The sequence below is a fragment of the Manis pentadactyla genome, chromosome 11 (genome assembly GCF_030020395.1).
Source record: "Manis pentadactyla isolate mManPen7 chromosome 11, mManPen7.hap1, whole genome shotgun sequence".
NCBI classification, from domain to species: Eukaryota; Metazoa; Chordata; class Mammalia; order Pholidota; family Manidae; genus Manis; species Manis pentadactyla.
Window position 1 is genome coordinate 84938200 of NC_080029.1, and position 26788 is coordinate 84964987.

At 35.5% G+C, this 26788-nt stretch overlaps 1 protein-coding gene across 6 annotated transcripts in view; it reads right to left on the reverse strand.

Annotated features, from left to right (window-relative positions):
• The window catches only part of DPH6 (diphthamine biosynthesis 6), a 232895-nt gene that overhangs the window by 63286 nt on the left and 142821 nt on the right, over positions 1 to 26788 (reverse strand). For all 6 annotated transcript variants that reach the window (XR_008992555.1, XR_005025236.2, XM_057488655.1 and 3 more), the window contains exon 5: positions 25029 to 25147. Coding sequence is in view for 4 of the 6 variants with exons in the window: in XM_057488655.1 (XP_057344638.1) it covers positions 25029 to 25147 (119 nt within the window). In the remaining 2 variants the exon portion in view is untranslated. The remainder of the gene's footprint in view (positions 1 to 25028; positions 25148 to 26788) is intronic.

Here is a 26788-nt window from a genome sequence, read left to right on the forward strand (position 1 = left end):
CTTATTTGGGCAGTTACAAAAGAGGAAACAGGTTAATGTAACACATAGGAATTACCACAGGTGTGCATGTGTAGAACTCAGCAAGTGGAAAGGCTGCACTATTAAAGCTTGTGTTCTACTTAGTATAGGCATCTCTTAAGGTCAACCCAAAGCAGGAGACTAGAAAGTATTAAAAATTGAAAAAAAAGGTTAGCGGCTTTCCAAGAGGTAAGTAAAGAGTTTGAAAACTATCCAGTTTGCTTGGAAGACAGATAAGGACACTGGCTATGAGAGAGCTATGCACTTACTTGAAAAGTCAGAAGAGAAATCTGTGGATAGATTTTAAAAAAAGACCTGGAAACAATTCCAAGGTAATATTTATGAACACAAAGAAAGTATTTAGAACATTTTTTAATATTTAACATTTTTTCCTGAATACCAAAAATATGTTGTCAATAATAAGAAGAACCTAAAAAGTAAAATGACAATAGGTTACCATGAGAACTAAACAGCCAGTGAGAGTTTGGACTCCCTGCTGACTTTCTCAGCAATGAGGACATGCAATGAGGACAGCAAGGAAGAGGATGAGAAGCAGCAGAGAAGTTTAATTCAGTTTCATTTGGCATTGACCTTTGCTGTACAGGATACTGGGGAAACGACTATTCCAAGGGCACTTTCTGAGAAAATGAGTGGGGCAGTAGCAGAGGGCAATCTCCTAGGAGGAAATAATAGAGCAACTTGAGAAATTCCACAGCGATAAATCACCATGACCAGATGGTATCCAACTGAGAGTTTCTGAAGTAAATAAAGTGTGAAATGCCTGAGCTGCAGATGAGGATATGCAATGTATTTGCAAACCCAGCAACTATTTCCAAATATTGCAATTTTGCTAATATGGTAGGTTTTCTGTAGGGAGGAAAAGCAGTCAAATTAAGATTTATAGAATTACAGTCCAGTGGTTCTCTTGGTGATAATAGAGAAACTGATAGACTCTCATTAAGAATAGCTTCCTTCAACATCAGGATAAGGTTAACCTGCTAAGGTCAAATCACCCAGTGAGTCTATAAAGAGAACACTGTTTCTCTCCATCCTATTAAACTTATCTGGAAATGTCAATAAAATACTAGATAGAAGTACACCAGTAAATGTAATTTATTTGGGAGTTACATGAAGCTTTTAACAAGGTCACATGAGACTACTGGGGAAAATAAATAAGCACAGTCTTTGGCAGGAGAGGCCACCAGAGAAACTTCTGTCATTAACTGTAAACTTGTTAAGTATTGAACACAGTTTCAGGGGCAATTTCTCCTTTCTTCCCTAACCCTGAGTTAGCTCTTGAGAAGTAAAGATCACCTTCAGGTTAAAAACACAAAAAGCATTTTGCTATAGACAAGGAGCAGAGTAAAAGTAGGGAAGAAAGATATACTCCCAAATCTAGAAAACAAAGAGCAAGAGGCATGGCAAGCTAAGCATCTAATAAGTAATAAAAATTTTTACTTATCAAATGGAATGTGAACACTGTAACTGAATTCAAGTTTCTTATCATTGTGCTCTGTGTATCAGATTTCAACAAAAACTAACAAATAATAAAGTAATGAGACTGTTTTTTATGTCAAATGAGGGCTGTTGCCATCAAAGTAGTCACCTTTGTATGCTAGATGCTTATTCCAATAATATGTATTTTCCCTTAATCAAACCATTTCTAAAATTCTCTCTGTAGAACTGCCTTCAGAGCCAGTGGCAATATTATCCTGAAACTATCCAGTGGTGGCAAAACTTCATCATTCAAGAGTACAATCAGAAGCCATTAGGGAAGGATGGAAATTCCCCCCAAAAGCAACCTTAGCTAGCCAAATTCTACAATCTCTGATGACCTCTTCTGTCTCAGCCCCAAAGATGAATATTATATGGGAATGGGCAAGAGTCATGTAAGAGAGCCTTGAATATAGCCTCACAAGGGCCTTGAGCAACCTCCTTTGCTAGTATTTGAGAGCTACAAAAGTTAGAAAGCTCAGACACCAAGCCAAGACCTGTTTCACTATACAACTTCTACTTGCTCTTAGAATTGTCTTCTGAAGCCACAGGAAGTACCAGCAGCCTTTAAAATACTGTGGATTGCTTTAAAAATCCCATTCTCCTTGGCCCAGTCCCCTGCTGCCTTTACTTCAGACTAAGTATATAGCTTCTTTGAATACTCTTCCTGTGGCACCATTGTCTGTCTTTTTTTCATTGTTCTGTTCATTCTCCAGTCACAGAATGATAGTTGTTTCTGTGTCCCATTTTAATGTAATCTTTCCCGCTATTAAAAAAAAAAGCAATTTCTATTCATTGTAGGAAATACAGAAAACATAAAAAAGAAAATTTAAATTTTTCATGTTAACACTTTTTGGAGATATCTCCTACTAATGCATTGACATTTTTATTTTCAGGTGTTTTTTTTCTATGAATACCTTTTGCATAGATTTGACATCCAATTCTCAATCCTGCCTTTTTCTTAAATTACTATGGCTGTACACTTCTTAAACAAAGGTGCTATAAACAAAACACAATATTTTACTTTAACTCTGTTAGTGCAAACCCACAGATCTTCTTAGCTGCTTTGTCAGCCACAATGTGCCACTGACACATACAAGTGTAATATCATGAAACCTCAGAGATTTTCCCTCAAGTGCTAGGGTTAAGCAGTATCTTATCCACCCTTTATTGTGATGGTGGTTTTGGGGATAAACATTCAGAACTCTTTAGATTTACCCCTACTACATTACACCTGGTAAGACTTAGTCCCTAGTTTCATCCAATTAATATGAAAGAGTATTCTGACTCTATCATTCAAAATATTCAAAATATTAGTGATACCAAGACAGTGTTATCTGCAAATTTAGTCAGCAGTTCATGCAAGTACTCACTCAAATGATCATTTAAAAGAATGAAAAGGTAGGATAAAGAAAAAGCGATGTGATACATCAATAGAGGCCTCCCTATATGTTGATACTGACCTATTATAAACTTCATATTCGTTTTATTTTTTTAACTAAATATGAATTAACTATTAAGACATTTGTTTTATCTTACATTACTTACACACACATTCTTACATACACACAATTCTGGTGTCTTTACACATGACAGGTATCTTTGAAAAACTGTAAGTAAATTAAATCATATTTTAAATATCAACAGAATGCAATATTGAAAGGATTTCTGTAATGAAAATAATCTAACCCTAGCATGAGTAAGACTTTGGTAATACTATTTTATCTTAACTGCATATTGGTATGTAATTTTTATGAATTAGGAGTGGTAATATCAAAACAATGATTGAACAGCAGCTAGATCCTAGGAAACTGTGGACAGAAGAGCAACCTAGTGGAAAAGACTAATTTGTTAATATGAATCTGTGTCTTGGAACAAAGTTAAGCTTGCTAACTTGTAAAGATTGAATTGAAAAATAAATTATCAAAATACGGTATCTACCTGTTTAACTATATGTTGTTCAAGTGAACCTTGAACTTTTCCAGTGAAAGTACACAGAATAAAGGGAACAAAGGATGGAAGTAGTTTCAAGACATGTTAACATTAATGAATTGGGGACATGAAAGTAATAACTGTGTATCATCAGCTGCATTCACTTCTCCTGCCTGGAGTCTATTATTTGTTAATGCACTCATTACTGGTTGGTTTATAAAGTACTACAGTTATTTACCTTAAAGATAAATAGATACCCTGTACATTAACTTTTTTGCCACTTGGTATGTTAAACAACCTTTATACTTCAAAAAATTGCAATTATTGAAGCATAGCTGAATGGCCCCAGAGCACACAGGCCCCATTAAATATGCTTATATCTAATTACTCCTGCCTAAGGCAGGTGAGAAATTTATTCTTATAAGATCTTTCTTTATCCAGTAGCCAAAAACTAAAATGAAATAAAATCAGTGATTTTCAGTCTAATTACTATCTAAAACTGTTTGTAGCATTTGCTCTTTAAGACACTATAATGCTGGGCTTTGTGCAATAAACATTATAATTATGTTTTTAACTACTTAATGTAAACATATCCTCTTAGAAAAACTGTTGTAAGTCATCATCAATGTCAACTATGAATTCATTTCCTGTATCTTTCAAATTGCACAGTTTAGGATCACTTAAAAATAGTATTATTTAGAAATTGTGATACTACTTGTTTCCTAAAATATATAACCATATGTGAACTTAAATATCTTTAACAAAGCAAATAAAGTGTGAGATGAACTCTGTGAGATATAACTAAATCTGAACTTAAAAAATACCTTTAATGAAGGAAATAAAAATGTGAGGTTAACTATGTGAGATATAACTATATCTGAACTTAAAAAATACCTTTAATGCAGGAAATAAAAATGTGAGATTAATAATTTGGCACAGGAAGCCAAAATGCCCTAAGATTTAACTACAGTTTAGACACTGACTTTTCTAAGCCTGTCAAAAAGAGAAAAATACATCTCCTTGATTCAATTCCACTGAAAACCATAGGCTTTAACTGTCTTCCCTATAACCCATCTGTTGCATGGGAAACTTCCAATAATTTTTAGAGGAAGGGACAAGAAAGAAAGGCAAGTATAATGGACTTATGTTTCAGCAAAGTTGTACAACACCCAAGTTTCCTTTTGCCAAACCAGAAAATGAAGCAGTAAATTAAATATAGGAGAAAAATTTACCAAGTTTACTTGTTCACATACATAACAGCATATCAAAAGTTGCTCATAATTACCTCTATACCTATGTAATACTGTAACATGTTAAACTGTTCAAAAACTTTTATACATAATTTCCTATTTTAGTAGTGAATGTTTAGTGGCAATTGCTAAAATATTTGTTTTACTGACAAGAAAATGCGGGCTTTATGAGAATGGAGGTTCTGAGGCTAAGAATTCTCTAGGTTGCAAGGATAAGAAGTGATAGACATAGAAATGACATATTTTGATTTTAAGTCTACTCCTTCTTGAAGATCAACTTAAACCATGATAAAATAAAGAGCTCTTTCAACTATGGTATATAAACAGCAATGTGCCACAGGCCACAAAGGTCCAGATTAACATCGCACATCTTCCTGGAACAACAATTTTATTATAAGAATTAGAGAAATAAAAATCCCAAACAATGGAATATAATGAAGATGAGCATTTTGATGTTAGACATATGTTGAAAAATCAATGAGGTACCACAATAATTATTAGAGAGAGATGGTCCTCAAGTTTGGCTGCCCCTTGGAAACAATCACTTGGTAAACTTATTTTTTATTTATTTTTTTAAATAATTATTTTTTATTGAAGGGTAGTTGACACACAGTATTACATTACATGAGTTTCAAGTGTACAACACAGTGGTAGAACATTTATATACATAATTCTAGGTTCCAGCTATCACCCTACCAGGCTGTTACAATATCTTGACTATATTCCTTATGCTATACATTACATCCCGGTTACTAATTTATTTTACCATTGGAAGTCTGTCCTTCTTTTTTTCTTTTTCTTTTTTTTTTTTTGTGAGAGCATCTCTCATATTTATTGATCAAATGGTTGTTAACGACAATAAAATTCTGTATAGGGGAGTCAATGCTCAATGCACAATCATGCACAATCATTATTCCACCCCAAGCCTAATTTTTGTCAGTCTCCAATCTTCTGAGGCATAACAAACAAGTTTTTACATGTAGAACAAATTCTTACATAATGAATAAGTTACATCGTGAACAGTACAAGGGCAGTCATCACAGAAACTTTCGGTTTTGCTCATGCATTATGAACTATAAACAGTCAGTTCAAATATGAATACTCATTTGGTTTTTATACTTGATTTATATGTGGATACCACATTTCTCTCTTTATTATTATTATTTTTAATAAAATGCTGAAGTGGTAGGTAGATACAAGATAAAGGTAGAAAACATAGTTTAGTGTTGTAAGAGAGCACATGTAGATGATCAGGTGTGTGCCTGTAGACTATGTGTTAATCCAAGCTAGACCAGGGCAATAAAACATCCACGTATGCAGAAGATTTCTCTCAGAACAGGGGGGGTGAGGTTCTAAGCCTCACCTCTGTTGATCCCCAATTTCTCACCTGATGGCCCCCCTGCGACTGTGCCTGTCTTAGGTTGTTCCTCCCTTGAGGAAACTTACCCGTCTCTGGCTAACCAGTCATCTTCCGGGGCCATACAGGGAAATGTTAAGTTGGTAAGTGAGAGAGAAGCCTTATTGTTTGAAAAAGTTAGCTTTTTACTTCTTTGCATATTTATGCCCTGTGGCTTCTATGCCCAGCATTTGTCTTGAGGTATCTTTACCACTTGGAAGAATTATGACACTCGGTAAATTTGATATGAGGCACGAATTCTATTTAAGGGTTGTAATTAGGAAGGAAGAAGAAAAGCTATAGAAGTAGCAGGCGGAAGAAAACATGGGAAGATTGATTATTTCTTTGACAAATCTTCTTGTAGAGTAACTTCAGCATATATAGGTTTTAAGCTACTACTTAAATTGCGCACACACATTAACATAATAGGAGTATAGTTACATAACCAAAGCATATCTGTAATTACCAGCCATCTGCAGTGAAACCAAGAAAACCAGTTAGGCACCTTAGGCATTTGTGAAAACTTATCTATGATATGGTGGATATTGTCCAACTGAACTTGAACAGTCTGAGAGAAATCAGACAAATTAAAACAACCCATTCCTGGGGACTGTTCACATGCCATATGTTCTTTTAACAGTAAATAGTCTGTAGTTGTAAGAGTTTGGAGCGCTACAATTTGCACTTCTCCAAATTCTTGGTTGAGTTCCAACAGTATAGATCCAGTCAAATTTGTTGTTTTACTGTATGCACAGGCCAGCTTAGATATCTCCTTCCTCATTCCCATGGCAAGTCCAGGAACTGGTGGGATGAGTGCATCTACAGCTGTAGCAGTGCGTGGATCTTTGTTGGGGTTTTTTGATGATCATCTTCTGGCATGAGTCTTCCAGAGAGTGCAGATGTTGGAAGTTCTTTTTCATATCGTATCTTAGTTCATTTTCGGGGTAGCACAATTAGGCTTTGATCCTCTGTATAAACACAAACAGACCCTTTGCCTACACTTTTATATGCCCTTTATACCCTTGTGTAGAACTCGTTGGAGGTTACCACACAGGAACTGCCCTTTTTTTTTTTTTTTGCTATCACTAATCTACACTTACATGACGAATATTATGTTTACTAGGCTCTCCCCTATACCAGGTCTCCCCTATAAACCCCTTTACAGTCACTGTCCATCAGCATAGCAAAATGTTATAGAATCACTACTTGCCTTCTCTGTGTTGTACAGCCCTCCCTTTTCTCCTACCCCCCCATGCATGTTAATCTTAATACCCCCCTACTTCTCCCCCCCTTATCCCTCCCTACCCACCCATCCTCCCCAGTCCCTTTCCCTTTGGTACCTGTTAGTCCATTCTTGAGTTCTGTGATTCTGCTGCTGTTTTGTTCCTTCAGTTTTTCCTTTGTTCTTATATTCCACAGATAAGTGAAATCATTTGGTATTTCTCTTTCTCCGCTTGGCTTGTTTCACTGAGCATAATACCCTCCAGCTCCATCCATGTTGCTGCAAATGATTGGATTTGCCCTTTTCTTATAGCTGAGTAGTATTCCATTGTGTATATGTACCACATCTTCTTTATCCATTCATCTATTGATGGACATTTAGGTTGCTTCCAATTCTTGGCTATTGTAAATAGTGCTGCAATAAACATAGGGGTGCATCTGTCTTTCTCAAACTTGATTGCTGCGTTCTTAGGGTAAATTCCTAGGAGTGGAATTCCTGGGTCAAATGGTAAGTCTGTTTTGAGCATTTTGATGTACCTCCATACTGCTTTCCACAATGGTTGAACTAACTTATATTCCCACCAGCAGTGTAGGAGGGTTCCCCTTTCTCCACAGCCTCGCCAACATTTGTTGTTGTTTGTCTTTTGGATGGCAGCCATCCTTACTGGTGTGAGGTGATACCTCATTGTAGTTTTAATTTGCATTTCTCTGATAATTAGCGATGTGGAGCATCTTTTCATGTGTCTGTTGGCCATCTGTATTTCTTTTTTGGAGAACTGTCTGTTCAGTTCCTCTGCCCATTTTTTAATTGGGTTATTTGTTTTTTGTTTGTTGAGGCGTGAGAGCTCCTTGTATATTCTGGACGTCAAGCCTTTATCGGATGTGTCATTTTCAAATATATTCTCCCATACTGTAGGGATCCTTCTTGTTCTATTGATGGTGTCTTTGGCTGTACAGAAGCTTTTCAGCTTAATATAGTCCCACTTACTCATTTTTGCTGTTGTTTTCCTTGCCCGGGGAGATATGTTCAAGAAGAGGTCACTCATGTTTATGTCTAAGAGGTTTGTGCCTATTTTCTCTTCCAAGAGTTTAATGGTTTCATGACTTACATTCAGGTCTTTGATCCATTTTGAGTTTACTTTTGTATATGGGGTTAGACAATGGTCCAGTTTCATTCTCCTACATGTAGCTGTCCAGTTTTGCCAGCACCACCTGTTGAAGAGACTGTCATTTCACCATTGTATGTCCATGGCTCCTTTATCAAATATTAATTGACCATATATGTCTGGGTTAATGTCTGGATTCTCTAGTCTGTTCCATTGGTCTGTGGCTCTGCTCTTGTGCCAGTACCAAATTGTCTTGATTACTATGGCTTTATAGTAGAGCTTGAAGTTGGGGAGTGAGATCCCCCCTACTTTATTCTTCTTTCTCAGGATTGCTTTGGCTATTCGGGGTCTTTTGTGTTTCCATATGAATTTTTGAATTATTTGTTCCAGTTCATTGAAGAATGTTGCTGGTAGTTTCATAGGGATTGCATCAAATCTGTATATTGCTTTGGGCAGGATGGCCATTTTGACGATATTAATTCTTCCTAGCCACGAGCATGGGATGAGTTTCCATCTGTTAGTGTCCCCTTTAATTTCTCTTAAGAGTGACTTGTAGTTTTCAGAGTATAAGTCTTTCACTTCTTTGGTTAGGTTTATTCCTAGGTATTTTATTTTTTTTGATGCAATTGTGAATGGAGTTGTTTTCCTGATTTCTCTTTCTGTTGGTTCATTGTTAGTATATAGGAAAGCCACAGATTTCTGTGTGTTGATTTTGTATCCTGCAACTTTGCTGTATTCCGATATCAGTTCTAGTAGTTTTGGGGTGGAGTCTTTAGGGTTTTTTATGTACAGTATCATGTCATCTGCAAATAGTGACAGTTTAACTTCTTCTTTACCAATCTGGATTCCTTGTATTTCTTTATTTTGTCTGATTGCCGTGGCTAGGACCTCCAGTACTATGTTAAATAACAGTGGAGAGAGTGGGCATCCCTGTCTAGTTCCCGATCTCAGAGGAAATGCTTTCAGCTTCTCGCTGTTCAATATAATGTTGGCTGTGGGTTTATCATAGATGGCCTTTATTATGTTGAGGTACTTGCCCTCTATTCCCATTTTGCTGAGAGTTTTTAACATGAATGGATGTTGAACTTTGTCAAATGCTTTTTCAGCATCTATGGAGATGATCATGTGGTTTTTGTCTTTCTTTTTGTTGATGTGGTGGATGATGTTAATGGACTTTCGAATGTTGTACCATCCTTGCATCCCTGGAATGAATTCCACTTGGTCATGGTGCACAATCCTTTTGGTGTATTTTTGAAGGTTGGTTTGCCAATATTTTGTTGAGTATTTTTGCATCTACGTTCATCAGGGATATTGGTCTGTAGTTTTCTTTTTTGGTGGGGTCTTTGCCTGGTTTTGGTATTAGGGTGATGTTAGCCTCATAGAATGAGTTTGGGAGTATCCCCTCCTCCTCTATTTTTTGGAAAACTTTAAAGAGAATGGGTATTATGTCTTCCCTGTATGTCTGATAAAATTCCGAGGTAAATCCATCTGGCCCGGGGGTTTTGTTCTTTGGTAGTTTTTTGATTACCTCTTCAATTTCGTTGCTGGTAATTGGTCTGTTTAGATTTTCTGTTTCTTCCTGGGTCAATCTTGGAAGGTTATATTTTTCTAGGAAGTTGTCCATTTCTCCTAGGTTTCCCAGCTTGTTAGCATATAGGTTTTCATAGTATTCTCCGATAATTCTTTGCATTTCCGTGGGGTCCGTCGTGATTTTTCCTTTCTCATTTCTGATACTGTTGATTTGTGTTGACTCTCTTTTCTTCTTAATAAGTCTGGCTAGAGGCTTATCTATTTTGTTTATTTTCTCGAAGAACCAGCTCTTGGTTTCATTGATTTTTGCTATTGTTTTATTTTTCTCAATTTTATTTATTTCTTCTCTGATCTTTATTATGTCCCTCCTTCTGCTGACCTTAGGCCTCATCTGTTCTTCTTTTTCCAATTTCGATAATTGTGACATTAGACCATTCATTTGGGATTGCTCTTCCTTTTTTAAATATGCTTGGATTGCTATATACTTTCCTCTTAAGACTGCTTTTGCTGTGTCCCTCAGAAGTTGGGGCTTAGTGTTGTTGTTGTCATTTGTTTCCATATATTGCTGGATCTCCATTTTGATTTGGTCATTGATCCATTGATTATTTAGGAGCGTGTTGTTAAGCCTCCATGTGTTTGTGAGCCTTTTTGCTTTCTTTGTACAGTTTATTTCTAGTTTTATGCCTTTGTGGTCTGAAAAGTTGGTTGGTAGGATTTCAATCTTTTGGAATTTTCTGAGGCTCTTTTTGTGGCCTAGTATGTGGTCTATTCTGGAGAATGTTCCATGTGCACTTGAGAAGAATGTATATCCCGCTGCTTTTGGATGTAGAGTTCTATAGATGTCTATTAGGTCCATCTGCTCTACTGTGTTGTTCAGTGCTTCCGTGTCCTTACTTATTTTCTGCCCAGTGGATCTATCCTTTGGGGTGAGTGGTGTGTTGAAGTCTCCTAGAATGAATGCATTGCAGTCTATATCCCCCTTTAGTTCTGTTAGTATTTGTTTCACATATGCTGGTGCTCCTGTGTTGGGTGCACATATATTTAGAATGGTTATATCCTCTTGTTTGACTGAGCCCTTTATCATTATGTAGTGTCCTTCTTTATCTCTTGTTACTTTCTTTGTTTTGAAGTCTATTTTGTCTGATATTAGTACTGCAACCCCTGCTTTCTTCTCACTGTTGTTTGCTTGAAATATGTTTTTCCATCCCTTGACTTTTAGTCTGTACATGTCTTTGGGTTTGAGGTGAGTTTCTTGTAAGCAGCATATAGATGGGTCTTGCTTTTTTATCCGTTCTGTTACTCTGTGTCTTTTGATTGGTGCATTCAACCCATTAACATTTAGGGTGACTACTGAAAGATATGTACTTATTGCCATTGCAGGCTTTAAATTCGTGGTTACCAAAGGTTCAAGGTTAGCCTCTTTAGTATCTTACTGCCTAACTTAGCTCGCTTATTGAGCTGTTATATACACTGTCTGGAGATTCTTTTCTTCTCTCCCTTCTTGTTCCTCCTCCTCGATTCTTCATATGTTGGGTGTTTTGTGCTGTGCTCCTTCTAGGAGTGCTCCCATCTAGAGCAGTCCATGTAAGATGTTCTGTAGAGGTGGTTTGTGGAAAGCAAATTCCCTCAGCTTTTGTTTGTCTGGGAATTGTTTAATCCCACCGTCATATTTGAATGATAGTCGTGCTGGATACAGTATCCTTGGTTCAAGGCCCTTCTGTTTCATTGTATTAAATATATCATGCCATTCTCTTCTGGCCTGTAGGGTTTCTGTTGAGAAATCTGACGTTAGCCTGATGGGTTTCCCTTTATAGGTGACCTTTTTCTCTCTAGCTGCCTTTAACACTCTTTCCTTGTCCTTGATCTTTGCCATTTTAATTATTATGTGTCTTGGTGTTGCCCTTCTTGGATCCTTTCTGTTGGGGGTTCTGTGTATTTCCGTGGTCTGTTTGATTACTTCCTCCCCCAATGTGGGGAAGTTTTCAGCAATTATTTCTTCTAAGATACTTTCCATCTCTTTGCCTCTCTCTTCTTCTTCTGGGACCCCTATAATACGGATATTGTTCCTTTTAGATTGGTCACACAGTTCTCTTAATATTGTTTCATTCCTGGAGATCCTTTTGTCTCTATGTCAGCTTCTATGCGTTCCTGTTCTCTGATTTCAATTCCATCAATGGCCTCTTGCATTCTATCCATTCTGCTTATAAACCCTTCCAGAGTTTGTTTCATTTCTGCGATCTCCTTTCTGGCATCTGTGATCTCTTTCCGGACTTCATCCCATTTTTCTTGCGTATTTCTCTGCATCTCTGTCAGCATGTTTATGATTCTTATTTTGAATTCTTTGTCAGGAAGACTGGTTAGGTCTGTCTCCTTCTCTGGTGTTGTCTCTGTGATCTTTGTCTGCCTGTAGCTTTGCCTTTTCATGGTGATAGGAATAGTCTGCAGAACTGGGACGACTGGAAGGACTTCCTTTCTTGTTGGTTTGTGGCCCTCCTCTCCTGGGAGAACAGCGGCCTCTAGTGGCTTGTGCTGCACAGCTGCGCGCAGATAGGGTTTCTGCTTCCTGCCCGGCTGCTATGGAGTTAATCTCCGCTGTTGCTGTGGGCGTGGCCTGGCTCTGGCAGCTACTCCAAAATGGTGGAGTCGCGTTGGAGCAGGAGCTGCTGGGAGGCTATTTATCTCCGTAAGGGGCCTCCCTGCTCCCTGCAGCCCAGGGGTTAGGGTGCCCAGAGATCCCGGATTCCCTACCTCTGGATTAAGTGACCCGCCCTGCCCCTTTAAGACTTCCAAAAAGCACCCGCCAAAACAAAACAACGACCACAAAAAAAAACAAAAAAAATTTTTTTAATTAAAAAAAAAAGGTGTTCGTTCGTTTTTCTTTATTCTCCGGTGCCAGCCTCAGGCCTCTGCTCACCGGTCTTTCTGCCCTGTTTCCCTAGTATTGGGGTCCCTGTCCCTTTAAGACTTCCAAAAAGCGCTCGCCAAAACAAAGCAGCAAAAAAGCAAAAAAAAAAAAATGGTCGCGCGCTTTTCGTATGTCCTCTGTGGCCCAGCCTCCAGTGCCTGCTCACTGTTCTTGCTGCCCTGTTTTCCCAGTATCGAGGGCCCTGCACTCTGGCCCGGATGGCTGGGGCTGGGTGTTCGGCAGTCCTGGGCTCCGTCTCCCTCCCGCTCTGCCTGCTCTTCTCCTGCCGGGAGCTGGGGGGAGGGGCGCTCGGCTCCCGCGGGGCCGGGGCTTGTATCTTACCCCCTTCGCGAGGCGCTGGGTTCTCTCAGGTGCGGATGTGGTCTGGATATTGTCCTGTGTCCTCTGGTCTTTATTCTAGGAAGGGTTGTCTTTGTTATATTTTCATAGATATATGTTGTTTTGGGAGGAGATTTCCGCTGCTCTACTCACGCCGCCATCTTCCGCCCCTCCTCACTTGGTAAACTTTTAATAGTTACCAATACCCATGCCCTACTCTAGAACCACTAAGTCAGACTATCTGGGAAAAAGGCCTGCATATAAGTACTTTTCCCAAAGTCTTGCCATGGGATACTAATGTGTAGCTGTGGTAGACAACAGGTGGATGACCAAATATGGACAAGAGTCTTCTAGTTATACACAAGGGGTGGAAGTATATGAATATTATATTAATTATATTATATTACATTACATTAGAAGAATATAAGAAAAGAAAGAAAACTACATGACATTTAAAATGGGTAAAAATATAAAAATATTTCATGGAAGAGTACATTGCTCACTTACACTCCTAAAAAAGACACCGGTCTTCCAGATACAGGGTTCACTGCAGGGCAGTTTCTATCATTGTTCACCATCCTCCTGGATAGGTTTTTCAGACCCACATCTGTAACAGAAGCTCTCAGACAATGAACAGATCCTACCAGAAATTAGCCCAATGAACACAACCGGAAAAGAAAAAGGGGCCTAGTTGGAGATGGGGGGAGTTGTTTAATAAAATCAAAAGCATTTCCTGTACCCCAGAAAGGGAAGGAAGAAGAATATCAATAAAAAATGTTGAATTATTAGCAAAAAAAGTATACACACAGACAGGCAACTTAATTACATAAAAAAGGGAAAACTCAAATTATCCATAAAAATGTGTTAGCTTTCATATGTTAAGGCAAGAGAAAGATAATCTGGACTCAAGAAAAAAGTTATTTTGGAAATACAATGCCTGAGACAGGTATTAAAGATATATTCCACTATAATGAGTTAAGAAAAAAATAAAGAGGTCTAGAATAGGTAAGTCATGGGACAAAATAATTAGTGTCAAACACTAAAACCGAGTCAGACATATAATTGTATCAAAGAAGTCTTGCAAATCAGTCTATTAAATACAAATTCAAATTCACTTCTGAAGAGAAACAAAGCTTCAATAAATAGTAACAATACTAATATGGGTTCAAATGTTAGGGACTAGGAAATGGGGGAGAAATGGAAACATTAAAGGATGATGGTCACTGAATATATATACCAACAGGTATAGGCAAAGGATCAGATTTTCTTTAAATTAGAAGAAAGAACTGTATGAAGACACAGGAATCAATGGCATTCTCCTAGGCAGAAAGGCAAGATTCCAGGTCTGAAATACCCACAAAGACATCCAGCTAATAAGTGAAAATGCTGGAGTAGAGTGAAATCCCATTAGGTCTCTCTAGACTAAAATTGGCAAACATTTTTTTATAAAAAGCTGGACAGTAAATATTTTAGGCTTTGTGGGCCATATGATTTTGCAATTACTCAACTCTTCCACTGTACCAAGAGAGCAGCCATAAGCAGTATGTAAACAAATAAGTATGGCTATGTTCTACTAAAACTTTTTTGTAGATTCAGGTGATGGGCCAAATTTGGCATGCAAGTAGTAGTTTGATAACCTTTGCACTCAATAGTGGTTCTCTACCATGGCTTCATATTGGAATCACCTGGGGGGGCCTCTAAAAAAACACATGTGCTTTGATTCCATCCTTAGGTGTTCTGACTTCACTGTTCTGGATAGCTGCATTGGCACAGGGATTTCTAAAAGCTCAACAAGTGACTCTGATGTACAACCAAGTTTGAAAACCATTGTTCTAGAAACTTGACATGGGTTTCTGATATGTGTGTCTTCTATGGATGTGAACAAAGAAGTAGAGGTGTCTTTATTTGGCTATGACTCCCAGACGCACTGCACAGGTTGTCCTGTACATATAAAAAGTAACTGTCAGAGCTCCAGATCACCTTACCCTGAAAATGTTTCTATTCATTTTAAATGAGACCTAACATATTAACAAACATATTTCTGAAAAACTAGAGCAGAAAGGTTTGAATTAAAGGCCAATCTTTTGTATCCCTGGGATCTAAGGACTCCAAAAGAACTACATTTATGGCCTATTTATGAGCCTAGCCTCTTAAATTCCTTATATTGATTAGGAAGAAGTAAAAGACATTATTGTATTTTTGATATTGATATTTAAGGAACTGTAAGTTAAAGAATGCTTTTGAAAAGATTAAAGCTAATTACTAATAGGATGCACCCTTCCCAGAAAAACAGAAAACATTAAAATGTTCCACATAGAAAAAAATAGAACATAAAGGGAGAAGCAATAAATCATGAAAAATTGATGACATAAAATGGATTAAAGAAGAAAAATTTTAAAATAACTTATTGATTATACCATACACTAGGTTATAAAACATCTCAGCAAAATTTCAAAGAATTGAAATAATCCTAATTATGTTATCTGACCAAAATGTAATTGAGCTAGAAATCAGTTACATAAACAGAAAATCCTCATGTTTGGAAATTAAACAATGCATGAAATTAAGTAATACATTTCTAAATAACCCATGAATTAGAGAAGAAATTTCAATGAAACTTAGAAACTATTTTGAACTAACTGGTAATGAAAATACAACTGTTGCTGCAATCAGAGGAAAAATTATAGCTTAAATAAATATATTAGAAAACAAGGGCAAATTTAGCGTGTGTGTGTGTGTGTGTGTGTGCGCATCAAAAAATTAGGAATCATCTCAATGTATATACAAATATCAAATCATTATGTTGTATACCTGAAACTAATATAATGTTATATGTCAATTATATTCCAATTAAAAAAAAAATTAAAAGTGATGAAGAATAAATTACACCCAAAGAAAGTATAGGGAGGGAATAATAAAGATAGCGTCAGATATTGATGAAATACAAAACCAACATGATATAGAAAATCATCAAAATCAACAGACTAATAAAATTGATAAACCCCTAAAAGACAGATAAAGGCAAGGAAAACAACAAATTAACAATTGGAATGAAAAAGATGACATCACTATCGATCCTGCAGATAATGAAAAGATAATAAGAAGACATCAGGAACTACTTTATACCCATAACTTTCCAAAACTTAGAAGAAATGGCTAAACTCAGAGAAAAACACAATTTATAAAACTGAAAAAAGAAATAAAAAATATGAATCATCTTAATCAAATAAATTGAATCTCTAATTGAAACTTTCCCACAAAGAAATCTCCATGTCTAGATGGCTTAAGCAGTAAGTACTTCAAAATACTGAAGAAAGAAGACCAATCTTACAGAAAATCTTTCAGACAAGAGAAAAAGAGGAAACACTTTCAATCTCTATGAGGCCAGGGTAACCTTATTACCCACGCTTGTCCATATGTTGTTATGAACATATATGTAAAATTGCTAAACAGAGTACTAGCAAACTGAAGCAAGCAATACATAAAAAGGACAATTCATCTTTGAATTTAATATGGCAATAAAAAGAAATCAAATAATGATCTTGTTATAATATAGATGAACCTTGAAAATATTATTCTAAGTGAAAGAAACCAGCCACAAAGACCACATACTGTAGGATTCCAAGAATATGAAATGTCCAGAATAGGCCAATATATAAAGGTATACAGTAGCTTCATGGGGCTTGGGACTGGGGTGGGAGGGGAAGGTTGGAGGAAAATAGGGCATAAATGTTAATGAGTAGAGGTTTCTTTTTAGGGGTACAAAAATGTTCTAAAATTTGATTATGGTAATGATAGCACAACCTATGAATATACTAGAAAACATTGAATTTTACTCTTCAATTGGATGAATTACATGGTATGTTAATTATATCTCCATAAAACTGTTTAAAAAATTTTGCACAATGGTAATAGCTGTATGTTCAGACAAAAGAGATAGAGAACTCTTAAAAATGATAGGGGAAATTCAGGAAAGCACATGTAAAACATTCTTTTTAGCAGTTATTCTGAGGCTTTTATATATTGTTAAATTTTTAATATTCCTATTTGTCAATCTGTTAAATGCCAAAATGAGTTGTCTGGAGAACAGATTATCATTACTACTTACATGCAGTAAGTAGATAATACCATTCTGGTTCTTCTCTGCCCATCTCTTACCCCAGGAGCAAGATGATGAGAATGAGATGTAATCTTTAAAGTAAATGCATCTACTGTAGGTAAGGAGTCCCCTCAAGATAAATCTGAACGTTTACATAGTGAAAAAGAGACTGTTGTTCCCCTCTCCTTCTGAGTTTACTTGGAAAAGTTAAGAAAAGGACTTGCATCTTCACACTTTGGAATATAAGAAAAAAAAATATGTGGGGGTAATAAAACTAGTGTCTCCAATTTTACAATCCAGGAGATATCTCCAAGGTTCTGGTCTCATCCCCCCAACCTCAAAATATAAACACATACCTCTGGAGTTCCAATATCTATCCAGTCATACATTATGGTAATGGTAGCACAACCTATGAATATACTAGTAAACATTGAATTTTACTCTTCAATTGGGTGAATTACATGGTATGTTAATTATATCTCCATAAAACAGCAAATCAGGGCAGGTCCAGGACCATCAGAATAGCTTTCCAGTTCCTTTGCTGTCACATTGGATATACTCTGGCCCAAGCTGCATGCAAGGTCAATTAGAATTATAATACCATTCACCATTTCTCGCCCAACAAAACAACTCATGCACATTCACACTGACAGTTACCGGAGTAGTGACCAAAGATTACTGTTCAATAAATGTTGGATTCCATCTGGTCTGAGGGCATAACTGTATCCCAGATATCACAGTACAGGTTTTAACAGTCATTGGTTTCCAGATGCCATGCAAATGAAACACGCTCTCTTCATGACAACAAGGTGTTGTTCTTACATCTGTCCAATCTCAACCAAAGTACCAGAGGAAAGACAAATATGTTTTATATTTGTGGTCCCTGGGCCATTTGCAAACAAATGTGAAGGCCACACTATTCAGTAATGTTCTACCATAATCTAGACTTCCCATAAAATGGCATACTTAGCTTGGCATTTGTGGCTCTTGGTCATTGATCTTTAAAAAGAGCAACTTCCATAATGCTTAGAATATTCAATAGTTTTTCCTGGATAAGAATACAAGTCTTCTTCCTGTACTGTTCACTGACATGATGTTCCATTAAAATAAAACTTTGCTAGTTCAGTCATTTAGAGCTTTGTTGTTCCTCCAGGGCCATTTTTAGCTGCAGCCAGTCACCTAGAAGAGGGCTCCCTCTGGTGTCTCGACTTGGACTAGCATGTAAACAGGAACATTATTTTGATCTGATGTAGTACCACAAAACCAGTATCAAAAATCCCTATAGCAGAGGCAATAGTAACTGAGTCACAACATGGGCTATTAGCAAGGTACATTATTCAGATCTGTGCAATTTAGGAAAATAGTTCACATACAAAAGTGATATAAGTCCCATGAGATCATCAATTAGTATATTATACCAAATACAGCTCTGCCTGGGTGCCATAGGTTTTCCATAAACATACTTTACATAACCCCAGAGAGGAGTTATCAGTAATACTGACTCATTATATCGCTCCCAAAATCCATGTCCCTCAAGATTGGTATTCCAATTTCCCTGAATTCCATTTACATTGATATATTCTTTATTCAAAGGACTAGATCAAACTATGACAGGCAGCAGAAATCTGCTTTCCATTATACTTAGGTAGATATCAGCAAAATATTGTTTATGCCCACAAAAAGTATTAAAACTTTATTGTTCAGAATCCTTCAACTGTACATTTCATTAGTAACAGTCAAATCATCAGAAAAATTATCAGAATAGCCCCAAAGCCATAACTGAGTGGTAACTGTTATAAAATACTCTATGTTGAGTCATCAGGTGGCATTCTGTCATTTGTTGCTCCATATTATCCAGGTAGAATCTTTAGAGAGAGCTCATATTATCAGCAACTTCCCTTCTCTGCAGAAAACAGGTCCAGAATTTTCTCTCAACATCAGCTGAGTAGTCAGCATCTGATCTGAGAGGGACACCTAGAGTATTATTCTCCAGCTTGGAGGATCTGGCATGCAGATGACATGACTGTTACCTCCATAGAATTACGATCCACCTCTAAGTTCCTTTTCATCGCTATGATTCCCTCCATTTCCATTTATTACCTGTTTTACTTGTACACCTTCCATTATGATTGGTCTTATTGGTTTAGTAGATGTATTATAAAACCACAGGGTCAGTAAAAACAGCAGCCTTGTTAACACTTCCAAGACTCACTTCCAAACTGATATTATAGGATTTTACAGATAAAGAATCACAGGACACATGGCCCTGTGTTTATAGACAGGCCTTAATTTTCCTACATGGGTTAGGCTGTGACATACCTGTAAGGGTCTTGAAGAATAAGAATTTTAGTGGTATTAATACTACATTTTGTGCCTTGATAGCACTGTCCTTTGGTAGATAACTTTAAACTCAGGCCTGGGACCATCAGATTAAGCAAAAAAACAAAAACAAAAACTGTGAAATAGTAAAAATACATAGTTGTGCACTTGCATTTTCCCCCATAACCGCATTCCTACCTCCAATCCTAGAAACCTTCCTAGAAGAGTCTTGGTATTACTTTCTTTTCATTGTTAGTGTTAGTAAAAATTCACTTAACTGATTTGTTTTTATGAGACATTTTAATTAACCAGTGCATCAATTGCCCATTCCAACTTTCAGAGACATCACTGCTCTAAGGGTGTTAACAAATGTAGTATGTCCATGAAATATTTCTTGTTCATTTCTGTGTATTTGTAGCAGTGAAATATGTTCAATTGCTAGAATATACTGAACTGGACCAAGGGATTGGGAATTAGCTGCTCCAGTCTTAAACTGTATTTTCCAATGTTGCTTTCTGAAGAAGTTAAATAAAGCTTAGAGTAGAACAGGCATCATCCCAGTTAACACTCACTTGCAGTCCCTTGGGGCTTCTGCTAGAGGTCCAACATAATCCATATGCCCAGCCCTTGTCTTTGGGGAATTATATCTACTACCATATTCATTTTTACTTTTAAAATTAGCTTTCTAATAACATTCACCAATTTTAAATGTAAAATAAATATACACAGGCATGTAACCACCATCATAATATACAGAACATTCCTCTCCTCCAAAAACTTCATGAGATAATTGTAGTCTGTCTTTTTCCTGCTTTGTAGTCAGTTCTTCCCTAACCCCCAGCACCTGGCAATCAGTGATCTACCCTCTATCACTATACATTTTATTTTTAAAAATAGAATCATATAATGAGGAGCCTAATTTATATCTCACAAATTATGATATGTTGAAGTTTTATTTTCATTCAATTCGAATATTTTCTTCTTTGACTAGTAAGTTATTTAGAAGTATGATAATTTTTAAAATGTGGGGGATATCTCAAATATATTTGTTATTATTTTCCAATTTACTTCCACTGTGGTCAGAGAACATACTTTTCTGATTTCAGTATGATTACACATACTGAGATTTGTTTTATGATCCACAATATGGTGTATCTTGGTGAATGATCCATGTGCACCTGAATGTGTATTTTGCTGTTAAGTGGTGCAGTGTTTCATAAGTGGCAAGTAGGTCATTGATTAGTAGTGTTATTCAAACTTTCTATATCCCTAAAAATTTCCTGGCTATTTGGTTTAGCTATTTTTAAAAAGAAATGTTGAGTGTTTTACACATAATCTCGGGTTTGTACATTTTCCTTATATCAGTTTCATGTTGTATATCTTAAAGGTTTGCTTTGGCACATAAATCTTTAGACTTTTATTCTATCTTGATAAATTGATCCCTTTATCATGACAAAATGTCCCTCTTTATCCCTAAAATATTTGTTCTAAAGACTATTTTGTTTGATATTAATACAACCACTTCAGTTTCTTTTAGTTAGTGGAATATCTTTGCCTATCCTTTCACTTTTAACCTTCTATGTCTTTATAATTAAAGCAGGTTTTTCATTGATAACATATAGTTGGACCTTAGTTTTTTGTTTTTTAATCAAATCTGAAAATCCCTTCCTTTTATTTACATAGATTTAGGTCACTTATATTTAATGTAATTATTGAACTGATTAAGTTTAAATACACCATCTAATTTTTTTTTGTTCTATTTGTCCCATCTGTTCTATGTTCTTTTTAAAAACTCTTTCTTGTCTTCTCTTGGATTATTTTACAATAATCAATCTACTCTTCACTACTGGCCTATCTCCTACACCTCTGTTTTATTTTTCAGTATTTGCTTTATGATTTACATTTAAATCTTTAATCTACCTTACCTTCAAGTAATATTATACTACATCATGTATAATTTAAGAATCTTACACACTGTACTTTCATTTTACTATATTTTTCCCTCTTGTTATTTGTGCTACTGCAATTATGTATTTTACTTCTTATGTGCTGTCCACCCCACAACACACTATTATTTTCACTTTAAATAATCTATTGTTCAAAGAGATTCAAAAAGTTAAAATAGATTTAGAATTATCTACTCTATTATCTACATTGCCCTTTGTCCTCTTGTAAGATTTAGATTTCATCAGTGATTATTTTCCTTGTGTCAGAAGGACTTCCTTTGCTATTAGTTGTGATACAATTCTGTAGATGATGAATTCTCTCACTTTTGTACATGTGAAAATGTCTTTATGTGATCTTCCTTTTGAAATCTGATTTTACTGGGTATAAAATTCTTGCCAATTTTATTGATTTTCAGAACTTTAAGGATGTCTTTTCATCATTTTCCAATTTGCATAGTTTCTGAAGCAAAGTCTGTTAACATTTTAATCTTTGCTTTCTGTATAGAATTAATCCATTCACACTGGCTACTTTAAAATTTTCTCTTTACCACTGGTTTCTGGCAATTTGAGTATAATCTACTTTGTAATATTCTTTGTTTCTTCTGATTGAGATTCACTGAAATTCTAGATCTATAGATTTATAGTTTTCATCAAATTACATCAAAAAGGAAAATCTTTGGCCATCCTTTCTTCAAATATTCTCCTTAGCCCCTTTCTTGGGACTCTAACAATTAGGCCAGGTGTCTGATATGGTCCCACAGCTCATCAATGCTGTGTTAATAACTTTCAGTCATTTCTATCCTTCATGCTTCACTTTTGACACCTTTATTTGTCTTCAGGTTCATTCATCTCTTCTTCAATGTCCAATTGCTGTCTATTGTTCATTTCAGATAATGCATTTTTGAAGTTGTACTTTGGACTTTTTATATCTTTGGTTTTCCTTATCATAATCATACTTTCTTCTGCTTTTCTGAGCACAGTGAGCATATTTATAAAAGCTATTTAACTTCCTAATTCTAAATCTGGGTCTATTCTGATTTTCTTAGTATCAGTCAAATGTTCTTGCCTGATAATTTAGATGCAAGGCATAGTGAATTTTTTATTATTGTATGTTGGATTTTACTGTATTCCTTAAAATGGTTCAGGATTTTATTCTGGCATGAGTTAAGTTATTTGGAATTGGTTTGATACTTTTGATATTTGATTTTAAGCTTTGTTAGATCAGGTTCATAGCAGCCTTTAAGGCTCATGATTACTAAGGTGATACCTATTTGAGGACTGTATCTGAGGTAAATCTACATTTCCTGACATAGAAAAAAATTCTCAAAACATAATATTGAGTAAAAAAGTCAAGCTGCTGACTAATACATAAAGTAAGATACGATTCATGCATGTAGTATTTTTAAATCCATAAAATAATCACAGTATTTCTACACATGCATAATGTACACACAAAAAATAGTGATCTAGAAAGACAATCAGCCATCACTCTTGTGTGTACCCTGGAAAAGGGAGGTGTTGGCGGAAGAGGAAGAAATAGAAACATATGGAATCTTTTCTCTATGAAAATTTAATATTACATGGCAAGAATGTTTTCCTATAATACTCATATAATTAAAAAAATATATTTCTAAGAGGCAGGATTATCCTCAAATACAATGTGCAAATAGTTCTTTAAATAAGTCTAAAACCAGAAACTTCTTTAAGTACTAAACTGCTAATGTGAAAAGTTCCTGAGTTCACTGATGCCTGTAAAATACCAAGGTTATGTATCATAATTATCAGAAATATATTTCTATATATCCATGTAGAACCAACCCTTTTCTAAGACTACTCCATAAGGTAATAAGGCACAAAACTGCTGATCCCCTTTCCAATGGAAAGGTCCTATTGTCCCACTTTTTGCTTAAATTCTTTTCTGAAAATTTTAAATAGAGGTGAGGGGAGGCTTGGAGACCTATATTGCATCATTCATATGTTTCTGTGTCTTTAGGAGGGATATGCCACTAAATAAATCTTTCTTTAAACACTGTTATCAAGAGCAACTTTCATCTTTACACAACTATATCTAATCAGTACAAATTACATGCTGTAAATGTTAAAACCAGATCAGTACCTTTGTCATTGGGATGCCAAGGACAAATCAGCTTTCTACTTTACCCAAAAGTTTAATACAGTTAATCACCAACTTTAACTCCTACATAAAGACACATCCACACACACAAATGGAAAGAAAAGCATTATCAGTTATGTTATAATAAAGGTGGCAGTAAGGTCATATTTGATAGCTCTTTCTAATGAGGCAGGTTCTTTCTAAGTTCTAATTCATTTCATTCTCTAAGAGTAAGAGGGAAAAAATGTGTACTGTCTGGTGAGGTGTCACATGAACTTCATAACAGAACTAGACAATCTTAGAAAATTCAAAAAGAAAGAGAATGCATACTTGGTGTACAGAGTCATAGAGAAACTCATAAGATAGATATATCTATAGTGATAACTTCAATCTCAAGAACTGTGCAGCAACCTTTTCTCAAAAATGAGAACTAACACCAGCTCAATCTTTCTCTTTTTAACAGCTAAGATCAACTCAGGTTCTTTATATAAGGCTTTCCACTAAAGACAACACCTCAGCTTCAACAAGAGGAATGTAGCTTTGTGTTTATCAATGAGAAATACTATGGGGTCTTTCTTTTAATGGCTGTTTAGAATGTGAATCTGTCTATAAAATCTTCCACAGTTTGTGGGCTTGTTATTTCAGAGATGAGGAAGGTAAACATTCTCAAATGTAGTACATTATTTAGAATTTGAGAACCTTGAGGCTCTAGGGCACTTACTGTAATAAGTTCATGAAATAAATGTATGGGACTCAAACCCTACAGTTTCTTGAAAATGAATATAATTATAAAATTCAAAATAACAAATTAAATATGTTTGGATCATATTATCATCTGCCTGTTGTGTCTATGCTAACTGATCAAATGACATTCTTTCAAATATGATTTTCTCACCACTCCCAACAAAAACCCACTACTCTGCTTATTTCTGATACTGTAAACAAAGCCAATCTTTCTATTTTAGCAGTATTGAAAATACATTTTAAAAAAATAAGGAAAATATCATGTGTTGTGCCAAATACCGATTTTAATAAGCTTCAAAAAAGGAAAATTAACCTATATATCTTGTTTACTATGAACCTGAATTCCAAATCCTATAAAAAGAACTTAAATAGAAGACCATAATACAATACCAGCTTTAAAGCAAGCTATATATTTTTTAAAAAGAGGCTCACTATTAACCACTTTGGTAAATGGTCAAAAGCCATTTTAAAATTTCTCCTAACTTAATCTCTTCAGCTTGTGACACCACATTTTTCTATTCCAAATAATTCTTCCTCTTTTGTTGTAATTGCTTATTAGAGAACTCAGATTATCTGTGTGGTAACAGACAGTCTTCCTAATGGTCAGGCTACATACCCAAAGCTGCTACTTTGATGATGATTGCTTGAATGTTAGATGATATCATTTCTCGGAGCAAATCTTCCTGATTTCTCTGCCAAAGGTAAGCTAAAGGCTGGAGATTAAGCCTTTTACACCTATAAAATAAAAAGAAAAAAACCCCATATGATATCTAATGTTCTATACTTGTATCAATAGCAATTACTTTGATTTTAAACATAATGCTTCACTCAAGGATTTTAAGCATTTAAATGCTTTAAAAAACATGTTCTGCATAATGAAGTTTATATATACAACATAAACATATTTAATTTCCATGGGCTGTGCATAAGTGTATAAAAAAGAAATCTCCAGGCAGGTTAGAAATATTAATTTTAGTAAGACTCTAAGTTTAGAAATCTATGCAAAAAAGCTTCCAAATACCAATGGATAATTACTCGTTTTTAGAACTTGGGTGTCAAAATTGTGAAACATATGCAAAATAGGCAAAATATTTATCCTAATAAAATAATCATATATTGATTAAATTTACAATGTATGGTTACATAAACTATTCTTACGTACTACAAAAAATTTTATTAAGAATTTGACTCTGAGTGCGAAGAAAATTAGTAAGACCAAAAAGTGTAATATATTGAATACCTAATATGCTGCAGGCATTGTACAACATATTTTGCCTTATGGTGCAATAGAAAGAATATGCATTTGGGAGTCAGAACAAATCTGGGTTTGAAACTGGGTTCTTTATCCAGTCTACTACAATGTAGAATATGATCACATCTCACCAATACTACTACTAACACCCTGGTCTGAGTCACAATTATCTCTCACATCAATATCCTTCTAACTTTTAAAATAAATTTTTGATGTAGTCCAGCATGATCCTTTTAAAATATAAAACAGATCATGGGATTCCTCTGTTCAGAACTCTCCCCATCACTCCTAGTAGAAGTCATTGCGATAGACCTTCATGGATCTCACCCTGGTTAGCTCTCATACCTCATTTCCTATTACTCTCCACTCACTACAACCTGCTACCCCAGTCCTGTTCACTTTGCCTAATATACTTGCCATGCTCCCTATCTTCTTCCTTGACTCATGCCTTTGCTTAAATGTCACTTTTTCAAGGAGGAATGTAATTAATTGATTAGAAGTAACATAGATAAAAATGTAGTACAATGCCTGGATAAAATAGGTATTCGATAAATAGTAATCAAAGTCACACAGTAAGTGTCTAAGATCAGATCCCAAATAAAAATTACATCTCTTAAGACTCATCATCCCTAGTGTCTGTAAGGTTGCCTGGTTGACTATTCCAGCCCAGAGTGATCTCTCTCCCAGAAAATCCCAAAACTTAGTAAACATACCATGTCTGGTCATTTACTCATGCATTACCTTAAAAATATCAGTTTTTCTCATGTACATAAAACCTGACTTTTGAAGAAACCAAAACCTTCCTTACTACAGAGACTATTTTATACAATTTTCTTTTGTAAGATGTTCCAGGGTATTTAAAGCAATGATGATGCAGTTAATACAAAAATAATAAAATTAAAATTACCCATGTGACACAAGCATTACAGTTCTTGCTGTCCTCTCACCTCTCACCTACTAATCAAACTAATCTACCTTTCTTAGCTAAGATTTTTTTAATTGAAAAAAACTTTATTCCTTCCTATCCTTATTGCATAACTTTTGGTTGCTGCTTTGATATTCACAATCTTTTGACTATTTGTAGACTTAAATTTTTTACCTATTTAAATTCTTTAACAGTTAAA